The sequence below is a fragment of the Micromys minutus genome (assembly GCF_963924665.1).
Source record: "Micromys minutus genome assembly, chromosome: 33".
Lineage (NCBI taxonomy): Eukaryota > Metazoa > Chordata > Mammalia > Rodentia > Muridae > Micromys > Micromys minutus.
This window is the reverse complement of record NC_137968.1, coordinates 13,283,044-13,295,613: the sequence shown is the minus strand read 5'-3', so window position 1 is coordinate 13,295,613 and position 12,570 is coordinate 13,283,044. Positions and strand designations below refer to the sequence as shown.

Here is a 12,570-nt window from a genome sequence, read left to right as displayed (position 1 = left end):
ACCCTTGAGCGAGCAGGCTTGCCTGGGTTCAGTGGGAAAGGACTCGACTACTTCAGCAGTTAATTTGATGTGCATGGTGGGGGGCGGGGATAGTGTTAGGAGTATGGGGGTGACACCCAGAAGAGTGATTCCCATTCTTAAGAAAAAATGGGGGAAGGACATGAATAAAGGGTACAGGGAAGAAAGGAATTGCTGAAATTGAGTTGTGAAGGGAATAAATAAATACTTAATTAAAAAAAAATGTGTCTTTTCTAAAATGTACTTTCTCATTAATGGTTGACCTTAGTGCCTGTACGATCCGTTTTCTATATAGGAAGTCATTTCTATGCCAATGCACTCAAGGCTATTTCCCATTAATTTTTTCTCTTTTAACAAGTTAAGTGAATCTGTTTGTTGTTGAGGTCTTTGACCTTGAATTTTGTGCAGGATGCTACACATAGATCTATTTGGAATCTTTTTCTTCCAGCTATTCGGTTTGACAAGCACCATTTGTTGATGATGCTGTCTTTTTTCCTGCTTGTATTTCTGGCTTTTATATTAAAAACGAAACAAGACAACAACAAAACAAACACACAAAGAAAAAATCATGTATAAATATATCTGTAGATTTATGTCTGGTTTTCAAGTTGATTCCATTTTTCAGCATGTCTGGATTTAATGCAACAACATGTGTTTTGTTTTTTTTTTATTTATCACTATAGCTCTCTAATATAATTTAAAATCAGGAATAGTGAGACCTCAAAACTTTTTTTTTTAATTCAGGATGGTTTTATATATCCTGGGTTTTTGTTATTCTGTATGAAGTTAAAAATTGTACTTTAAGATCTGTAAAAGTAATAATAAGTAAACACGTAAATAAATAAATAAATAAACATAAACAAATTAATAGGTTTTTAACTTTTAATTGGATTTAACTGAATGTGTAGATTTCTTTTGGTAGGATGGCCATTTTCCTATGTTAATCTCACAAACCCAGAAGCATGAAACATCTTTCCACCAATGATAATTTTTAATTTCTTTCTTGAATGACTTGAAGTTATTGTAATACAGGTCTGTCACTTGCTTGAGTACAAGTTAAGTTACACCAAGATATTTTATATTATTTGAAGCTACTATTAAAAGTGTTGATTCGCTGAATTTATTTCTCAGTCTGTCATTTTATATATATATAAAAAATACTGAATTTTTTAGTTAATCTTATTTCCAGCCACTTAACTTAAAATGTTTATCAGCTTTAACATTTCTAATTTTTCGAGTCACTTATTCATGCTATTATATTATCTACAAATAATACTACATTGACTTCTTCCTTTCCAATATGTATAATCCGAGTTTGCTGACTGTTCTTCTTTAAACACTGTATTGAATAGATACAAAAAAAAAAAAAAAAAAATAGGCAACCTTGTCTTGTTCTTGATTTTAGTGAATTTGCCTTGATTTCTCTCCATTAAAATCAATGCTAGGCTTTTGTGACTGGGTTATCTCACTCAGGATGATATTCTCTAGATGCAACCATTTTCTTAAGAATTTGGTTAAGTCATTGTTTCTGATAGCTGAGTAGTACTCCATTGTGTAAATGTACCACAAATTTGTATCCATTCATCTACTGAAGGACATCTGGGTTCTTTCCAACTTCTGGCTATTATAAATAGAGCTGCTATGAACATTGTGGTGCATGTATCTTTGTTGTATATTGGACTGTCTCTGGGGTATATGCCCAGAAGTGGAATAGCTGGATCTTCAGGTAGTACTATGTCCAATTTTCTGAGGAATCTCCAGACAGATTTCCAGAGTGATTGTATTAGTTTACAACCCCACCAACAGTGGAGAAGTGTTCCTCTTTCTCCACAACCTTGCCAACATCTACTGTCATCTGAGTTTTGGATCTTGGCCAATCTGACTGGTGTGAGGTGGAATCTCAGGGTTGTTTTGATTTGCATTTCCCTGATGGCTAAGAATGTGGAGCACTTTCTTAGATGTTTCTCAGCCATTCCACATTCCTCAATTGAGAACGTTTTCTTTAGCTCTGTACCCCATTTTTTAACAGACATAATATGAAGTCACTGATAGTGGGATGCTAACCCCAGAGGCTTGGACTGCCCCAGAAACAACTCACAGACTGTGTGAAGTTCAAGAAAAAAAGAAAAGAAAACAAAACAAACAAACAAACAAACAAAACCCATTATACTCAATCCTTACACACCAAGAAAACATTGACTAATTGGGTTACATCCTGTTTTACATGTACTTTTTGCTCATTGTAACTAGTAAGACCTTAATGCATAGTATCAAACCTTAAAAAAAAAAAAGAAAAAAAAAAATGACAAGCACTGACAAAAATGTATTTGTATACATATATCCAAAAATGTTTAAAACTTTTTTCTTTTATCTTTGTTTTTTTAAAATAAAGTTTAAAAAAAATAAAATAAGTGGTAGGTATAAGTTTGCTGTAGATTGCCATTATTGCGTACAGGTATGTCCCTTGTGTCCCTAACTTCTCCAGAACCTTTATCATGAAGGGTATTGGTGAATAGTACCTATCAGAAAAATATATTTATTTCATTTAGATTTTTTGATTTGTTTGAGTACTAATTTTTAAATTATATTCATGTGTAATAACCAATTTTGTGACCTGTACACAAAATCTTATATATATATATATATATATATATATATATATATATATATATATACATATATATATGTATATATATATATATGTATATAAATATATACATTATAAATTTGGTTCTATGGATAAAAGAGAGAACACTGTATTTATCTAGTCACATACAGTTTTGGGGCAAATTTTAATTTTTATTATTTTTGAATAAAAATTTGTAATGAATACGTACAACATGTTCTATTTATGCATGTTGATGCTAGATCCTTGCTATTGTGAATAGTATAGCACTATATAGATGTGCAACTATATCTGTATTAAAGTATAAATCGCTTGAATGTTCATTCAGATGAGGTATATGGGTAATATAGTAATTATCCTTTTAGTGTTTTGAGAAATGTCTGATTTAACATTCGAAATGGGTACTTTTTTTTTATTTTACCACTTACATTATGTAGAAATTTCTCTTTTCCCACATTCAGGCAAACATATACTTTCTAGGTGACCATCATTATTTCCTGGTAAACACACACACATACACACACACACACACACACACACACACACACACATATGATGATTAAGGTTGCAAAAGAGTTTAAAAAAACATTTATTTATCATTTGTCTTGTTTTAGAAATGCCATCTTTCTTTCTTTATCCTCTTAAGTTTGGAAATTGCAATTTTATCATTTAACCATATTTCTTTATATGTTCTAGATATTATTCATTTGCCCCCCTTTTGATATTTTAAAGCATAGAATGCCTTTTTCTCTTTGATGACTATTTTTCTTACCTTTGTGTTACTAATCATCAAGTTTTAGAAAGAATTCAGTGTTTCAGAAAACATTCATTACCCATTGAAATATATGAAACTGTAAAAATATATGCATTGGCAGTCTCATTTAAATAAAAAACAAGCAAAATTTAAATTTCACTGCTTTAAATACTGGGTGGTGCAAATTTTGTGAATTATTTTCTTGAGACAGACACTTGAGCTCCAGTCCCGACTGGTGTGACATGCGAGTCTTCTGCATCAGCAGCATCTTGGGATTACATACGTGTGTGACTATGTACCTGACAATAGTCAAATGATACAAACTACTCAGCAGCATCTTGGGATTACATACGTGTGTGACTATGTACCTGACAATAGTCAAATGATACAAACTACTCTGCCAACAAAGCATGAGCGTGATATTTTTAATATTATATTTTTTTATGTATTTACAAGCACAGCTAGATTTTCAAAAGCATGTCCCCTATACATGTCAGTTCATTCTAGGGAAGTATTGTTATTGATAGGAACCCATGGTCAGGAATCCAGATTAGAATGTCAAGGTGTTGTTCACATTTACCATCCACAGGTTAATCAGCGAATAACTTGATATCAGCCATACATTTTTTTTTAATTCTTGCCCCTAAACATAGAAAAACCATCTAAACTTTTCTTTTAATGCATAACTGTAGATGTTTTATGTTGTGTTTATTTCTTAAAAATTATTATAAATTTGGCCTACTTACTGGAATCCATAGTTGTCAAGTTTATTCACCACGTTCTGTCTTTCTAAAAGGCCTATCTATGTCTGTTCCTCTGTAGCCTTGGATCCACTGTGCAGTTCTCCTGTGATGAGGATTATGTCCTACAGGGAGCCAAAAGCATCACTTGTCAAAGGATAGCTGAAGTGTTTGCTGCTTGGAGTGACCACAGGCCTGTATGTAAAGGTAAAGAACGTATTATACTGAAATATTCCACGAAAATATTGTGGTATTTATATGCTCTAAGTTTGCTCAGCATTAAAAAGAAAACTGCAATGTATTTTCTTTAAATTGTCATCTAACCTGGCTCTTTTAACAATTTTAGATAAGCTCTGGACCTAAAAAATGTTTCCAAATTGATAATCATAAAGATTACAGCTTAATCTGAAATTATGTAATACCAAGCATTAGACATTCTCTTTGGTCTTTGCATAAACTTCAGTTAATTTTTATATGTGAGACTGAAATGGATATTTTAAACCAAATTCCAACTTCACATGTAGAACTTGTCACTTTGTAGTGGTCAGGAATATCACAAAGGATGAACTTCAGTTTAATTGAATTTAAACTAAAGCCAAGTAATGATTGGTTTCAGTTTATGTATTAGCAATTATCACAAGTATATCCTCATTCTCTTCTGTCTCCAGGCCCCGTGTGTGTGTGTGTGTGTGCGTGTGTGTGTATATATGTATTTATCTTCTTTTTCTGACTCCAACTTCTAACATAATTCTTCAAATAAAATATTTCCATACCAATGAAAGAGAAACTCCCTTTTCTGTTTTTAATCAAGCTTCAGTTGAAATTTTAATTGACACTGTTAACAAGTCTTTGTGTATTGTAATATATATATATATGTACATATATACAAATATTTATGCTGTAAAACATATATAATATATATTTTCATATATATACATAAATTAAAATATTTTGAAGGAGTAGTGAACTCTTAATATCTAGAAAATAAATGAAGTGAAGCTAAGGTATCCAGATTAGAAGACTTCACCTTTTTCAGATGTAAGCTCAAATTTATTAACCTATATTCATTATAATAATTTTCAGGCTCCAGTGACCTTCTATGATATAAAACAATACGTTTTGGTAACTCATACAGTTGGCTTATAGAATCCATACCATAAGTTTTAGACATTGAAACTAGTGTGCTTATATACTTAGCCATAAACAACAATGTCTTTACGAACCACGCCACTAGAGTGATCATATTCATATATGGCAAGGACTTACAGTTTATGCACATATAAATAAAACCTAGTTCTCCAACTCATATGCCAGGCCCCACGTTTTCACAGAGTATCAAAATAACTATGATTTCATTGAAGACAAGGTTTGAATATCATTACATAATGTTATCTCTTTTTTTAGCCTCTGTATTGTTGCACACTCTTCCCACCTTCTGACTGCCTCTTTGCCATCTGGCTTGCTTGTTCCTTTTCCTCCTTTTAAAACCTGACTGCTAACTGAAAAACCGTTCTACCCACACTCCACCCTTCCTTCTTTGTCCTAGCTCCCACTACCCTTCTTCAAATAAATATTCTTACAAAATTATACAAGCACTCGTCATTATAAACTTTTACTTTTGAGACAAGTTCTTGCTGTATATTCCCGACTGGCCTGTAATTTACTTACACCAGGCTACACCTTATTCATATATTAATCCCCTGCCTCAGTCTCTAACTTGGTGTATGCAAGTATTTATAAGCATTAACCACTAACCTTTATGAAGCTGTATTTGGAATTTACCTTTCCCATTTCTATTACTTGATTGTGTCCCTGTGGTTACTTTTAGTAGTTACATTTCTGTATTTTTCAGTGTATCGGTTTTGGTGACTTAGTTCTCTCTGGGAGCCTTTTTTTTTTTTTTTTTTCTTTTTACAGTCACCACACCCAGGGGATTCTTCTTAGATATAATGTGGAAGATGTCAGAATAGAGAAGGGGCATATGTACTATATATTATAAAGGGAACGGATATTTCAGGATTGGCTAGATATAGAAGATGTAGTAAGAAAAGATTAAAATAATATTCAAGTGTATATGAATAGAACAATCTTGTGTTGTTAATAAATATGACGAAACTGAAAATGGAGTTATGTGGGAGGAAATCCACAGTTACTACAACATTGTCACTGCTATTTTTGACATTAGCTGTGCGCCAGGAATTATGTTAACAACTGCATATACTTTGTCTCATTTACTTCTCCAAACGAAAAAAAAAATGATGGAGACATTACCATCTCCAGTTTAGAAAGGAAAAGCATAAGTCTGAGAGTGATGCAACCTTCTGAATCCTAAATGAATGCAACATTTTTTAAAGGATTCTTATAAGACAGGGAAGAAAAGCCAGATTTCATAGCATCGAAAAGGGAAACACAAAGAAAACTTATAAAACACTGTACTCACTTGGTAATTTTAGACCCGTATAAATTGATTTTAACTCATCATTTTTATTTTAGTTATTTTAAGGTTTTACAATAGTGTATATAATAGAATAACACTAAGTTATGTTATTAGTACAAAGAAGATTATTCAATTTAAGAGCAAGAGTTAAATACAGTGTCTTAGTTAGGGTTTCCATTCCTGTGAAGAGATACCATGACCAAAATAACTCTTAAAATGTAATACATTTAACTTGGGCTGGTTTAGTCTCAGAGGTTTAGTTTACCTTTGTCATGTAGGGAAGCATGGTAGTATCCAGGCATACATGGTGCTAGGGGAGTCAAGATTTGTACACCTTGATTCAAAGGTAGCCAGGAAGAGGCTGTCTTCTACAGGCAGCCAAGATGTAAGTTGCATTTTACTCTGGGCAGAGCTGAAGCATCAGGACCCTAAAACTCCAACTTCATAGTGAAGCACTTTTTTAAATAATGAAATACCTCCGTGATAAGCCACACCTTATAATAGTGCCACTTCCCATGGGCCAAAGATATTTATTTAAACCACCACATTCTGCTAGGCACGATGATATATACCACAATCTAATCACTGAGGCCATAGGAGCATGGAGGTGAACAGTTCAAAATCATTGTCAGCTGACTTGGAAGATCTAAGCTAGCCTGAGCTATATGAGATTCTATGTCAAAACTGTAATAAAAGTTAGATGAAACTAATGATTTACATATAATGGTGGGTTAAGTTTTAAACAAATAATGCTACTCCACTGTGTAACGTATTATAGTTACCAAACATATAGACATCTTGGCTTTCATTATACAAGTATCATAAAACATATATAGAATACTGATTTAAAATATACATACAAAAAGAAAACTAATAAAACACGTTTCTAGCACCATGTCAAACAAACACTGAATAACATGTTTCATGTAGTTTATCAGTGTCCTGGGCTGGCCTATATTCAAGATTAAATTACAGCTATGTAAGAATTACCATGGCTTTTAAGTCACATGTTTCAAGTATTCTAATGTTTTCTAACATTCTTATGTACATTTTCGTTGTAAAAACAATGTTAAAATATATGATTTATTCCAGCAAATGAGATTATTGCTGACACAAGAACAAAAACAAACTCAGGAAGTTTGAGCCAAGTTATCGAATTTAAGATCTATATATAAAGTAAAGCAGAAATGATAAACCTTTTCTTATAATCAACACATTTATTTTGTAAAATAGAAATTACATGTTCTGTCATTTTTCATAAAATCTGGGCTTGTTCACTTATTGTAATGTCTAGACTGTTTTTGAATGTTAAGGCTGCTTCTCTTGGATTCTAACATACTTCCTACTGTCAGATATACTCTTAGAAACAGGTATTCCAAACTGTCAACTGGGATGCATAAAAGCAATGTTTTCAAAAGTCATACATTGCTACAATTTCATCCTAATTTACATTATTTCTACAGATCTTAACAATGTCTACAAAGATTTACCTGCTTATTGCTTGCAAGGCACACGTGTGTGGCTTCTGAGCCATTCGTTGCTACTAGAAACCACTTGCTTTGGTTCTGGAAACAGTAATGGAGGGAACCTGCTGACATAGTAATTGAAGTTTTAAAATGGCTATCCACTGAACAAAGAATTGCTCTCAAGTCTCATGGGTGCTTGGACAGAATAAAGATGATTTTGTTCCAAAGGGTGCCGTAAATAGCAGTATCACTGTACTGTGCCTTTGAGAAATCATTAGTATAGATGCTGTCCTCAAATTGTATGACTGAGTAAACAAGAAATTGTTAGTTCTAAAGGGACATAATTTCACATGGAAAAGAGCAAATTGTAAACTAAAAGAGAGATAGTAGTGAGTAATATTACAACTACAAAATGAAATATCGTGTCCTAAAAAGGTATATATACATTTATGTGAAGTATTTGCTATTGGAAAATTATGAAAGTTGTTTTTCAGTTGAATATGCAGTAGATACTTAAAATGAAGATTATGCATATTATCAGTTTTTACAGTGATTGGCATATTTGTTTGAGATCTGCATGTTGAGTAAGTGAAAATTGTGGGGAGAATCTGTAATATTCCTAATTTAAAAACATTTAACAATAGTACACTGAACAAACACTTTGATGTATCCAATTAGTATATATTTGTTGGCCCCAAGGAGCCAATAGTTTTGAGTTTTACAATAGAGAGTCATATCCAACTTGTGAGAAAAGGGGAAATATGACGAATACAAGGCAGGAAAAATGTCAAGGAGAAGCTGAAGTCCTGTGTGTGTTGACCCACACACCACCATATCACTTCTTAATTACTATATGTGAGAGAGAATATGAACTGATATTATTTTGTATTAATGGTAAATCATAATCACAAATCTAAGATATATGCAGTAGACTATGGTCAGTTGCCAGGTGCAATGATTTAAAATTTTACAAGAAAAAGAGATTTTCACATTTTAAATAATATTGCATGTTGACCAGAAAAAAATACTATGTGAGTATTTTTTTTATTTAAGCAACTTTATTTTTAAAAAACAGAGATAGATGTACAGATTTTTAAAAGCAATTTTGCATAAAACTATATGAATATATTTTTGTCAGTACCTGATTTTTTTAAAGGTTTGATAGTATGCATTGAAATCTTACTAGTTACAATGAGCATAACGTACATGTAAAACAAGATGTAACCTGGAAATAGTCAAAGTTTTTTTGGTGTGCAAAGATTAAGCATAATGATTTTTAAATACCAGGAATTGCAACAAGGCTATCTTCTTAGCTGTTTAATTATTAATGATTTAAGGTCTAGGTGTAGCACACCCTGAGAGGGTGTTATGCACTTTTTTTCCCTAAGAAAAACCAAAGCTTCCACTTTGCCCCCCCCCCCCTTTTTTGAGATTCATATAGTTTGTGAGTTGTTTCTTGAGTATCCAGAGCTTTCTGGGGCTTGTATCCAATTATCAGTGACTGCACATTATGTCTCTTCTTTTGAGACTTGGTTACTTAACTCAGAATGATATTCTCTAGATACATTCATTTTCCAAGGAATTTCACAAAGTCATTGTTTCTGATAGCTGAGTAGTACTCCATTGTGTAAATGTACCACCGTTTTTGTATCCATACATCTACTGAAGGACATCTGAGTTCTTTCCAGCTTCCGGCTATTATAAATGAGGCTGCTATGAACATGGTGAAGCATGTTTCCTTACTGTATGTTGAAGCATCTCTGGGGTATATGCCCAGAAGTGGAATAACTGGGTCTCCAGGTAGTCCTATGTCTAATTTTCCGAGGAACCGCTAGATTGATTTCTAAAGTGGTTGTACTAGCTTACAACCCCATCAACAGTGGAGGAGTGTTCCTCTTTCTCTGCTGTAAGTAATTTTAAATATGGGAAATATACCATGACTAAACTCAAAAGGTGAGTAGCAGATCTAAGGCATAAGGTGGAAAAAACAACTGCTTCATTTTGGTAATTTTTGTAAATAAATAAGGTGTAAAAAGAGATTACAGAATTTTTTTATAGATCTATGTAAAATTTGTGTGGAAGCCTTGTAACTATGTGTGCTTATAACTTTACTATGTAAAGAGTTCAAGTCTTTCCATGTGGACTACAATATATCAACGTCTGCATAACAGATGAATCACACCAAATTTATACTTTTGTTCAGTGTTCAAAGAAACTATTTCTCTTTTGGACTAAAAGTCAAAAGATTAATTATTCAGTTATATAAATTACTTCAGGACACATTCAGGATCAATGTTTTTGAAGTGATACTTGATCTACTTAATGGTTTCCCATGCTTTCAGTATTATTTCATTAAAACACCTGTATCCAACTTGAATTTCTACAAAACGTGAACAGTTCTGAGGCCTTAAGCTCCTTCCATGACAAATTTCCAGCCTTCTGATTACCAAAACCACCCAGGACTGAAGTCTAAGTGTATTGAACTCTGTATACGTTCCAATCCTGAAGGGAATTACTGCTTTGCTTGTTCATGGCTGATCGGTCATTGAATGGCAAAGTCAAATATTCATATTCTTCTCATCATTCACAATTCACTCCTTTATTCTATGACCCTCAAGCACACACTATCGCATATTTACCATGTCATACCACAGATACCCAGACACAGACAGACAGGCAAATACATCCACATGCTCACGAGCATGCACACGTGGACACACGCACATTCTTAAAATGCTTAGCGTTTAAATGAAACTACTTTAGTCATCAATGTGGATTACTGGTTCATTGTATCAGAATCCACAGAAATATTCAAGTGAGGCTCAATTAATCACTTCATACACAGAAAGAACTAGGTGTGCAGGTTGTATTACGAATAATTGCTGATAAAACCTGTGTCAATGATCCGCTCAAGGGTCTTTAAGACATTTTACCTTACATATCCTCTTGCAGTGTGTTTGTATTTGGAATGCTTGACCCATTGGCTATTATGCACAAATTTCTGCATAGGCTTTCAAAGATAACTTGTTCAATACTGTACTAAAGTTTGTTGCATTACGTTAGGTAATTGGAGGAATCAGAAATATGAGCTTTATAAGCATGCAGAGTTTACCCGGGATAATGCTTATTGAGAGATGCAACTAAAAAATTTGGCCCAGCAAAGCAGAGCTGTTTGAAGTTTTTCAACCAGATACACACATAGCAGGTGCCTTTCTGTAGCTGTTACTTATGCCAGCTTTATTTCATGGAATATTGTTACAGTTGAAAAGATGCATATTAGCAGCTAGTGACATCTGGTGAAGGAGATAAACAGATGGTGTAGATATTAAAGTTTATTATGTATTTGTTTTTTCTTCTAAAAGCAGTAGTTTGAGTTTTAACATGTATTTTTATTGACACATATAATTTGCAATGTGCTGATGAAAAAGATGAGTCAGTTTTCTTTTTCACATACTATTTGTTAGATGTAAATTGTGGCGCATTTGTAGATTTTTTAAACATATCTATTAATTTAAAACTTAGACTGCCTAAATGAGTCTTACATTTCAGTACTTCTCTTCATTTGAGGACTCGTAGATGTGTTACTAAATGATTAGAAAATATATAAATTCAAACTAAGTGGTTATGTTTTGGTATATGACAAGATTTCAGTAATGTGGCCAATAATAAACATTCTGTTTCCCACTCAATCACCTTCTGAAAGCATGATCTTGCTCATTTGCTTTTGTTTTGGGGGGATCCAGTTTGTTAGACTGATAAGAATTATGTTTTGTAAAATAAAGAGTGGTTTTGAACCTCAATAAATAAATAAATAAATAAATAAATAAATAAATAAATAAATAATGTAAATAGAAAAGGCCATGGCCATGAGCTTCCTCCTGTGATGAATTCCAAATATTTTAATGCTCACATGTTAATTTTCTGGACTGTTACACTCAATATGATTATCATTGCTTCAAAAGTCTTTCCTAAGTTCTCAAACCCAGTATCTGTTTCAGTTCTTGAAACACAGAGGCAAACATACATCTGAAAAGTGTGACAAACTATTTATTAGAGAATATTTTAGTGTTCATAGGTATTGGGGCATATATTAGGTTTTTTTTGAATCAGGGAAATATTGTATTTAGTTTGCTCCAAAGTTGTTTTTCTTCTCCAGTCTAATCAATCATAATTTTTATATGATTATTTGTAAGTCATTAATTGTTTCGTGTCAGAATTAATATTATATTTGTGTATCTTTACTTTTTATTAGGATAGTCTTACTTTATATAACAGTTTGAATATGTAGCATTAAAAAATTCTAAGATTATACTGTGAACTTGGAATATTTTAGTAAAAATTATAGAATAAAAAAACTTAATTAGGAGCAGGGATGAGAAATGAGGTGTGGAGGAATCAGAGGCTAGACTGGAGGGGAATAAAATCTGGAGTATAATAATAATAATAAATAATAATAATAATAATAATAATAATAATAATAATAATAATAATAACAAATCTAAATAATGGACAATTTCATGTTTTTGAGG

At 32.5% G+C, this 12,570-nt stretch overlaps 1 protein-coding gene across 3 annotated transcripts in view; it reads left to right on the top strand.

The window, feature by feature from the left end:
- CSMD3 (CUB and Sushi multiple domains 3) overlaps positions 1-12,570 on the top strand; it is a gene marked incomplete at both ends in the record, with an annotated part of 1,162,760 nt that overhangs the window by 508,387 nt on the left and 641,803 nt on the right. For all 3 annotated transcript variants that reach the window (XM_080909303.1, XM_080909302.1, XM_080909301.1), the window contains one exon: positions 4,221-4,345. In XM_080909303.1, the coding sequence (XP_080765429.1) occupies positions 4,221-4,345 (125 nt within the window). The remainder of the gene's footprint in view (positions 1-4,220; positions 4,346-12,570) is intronic.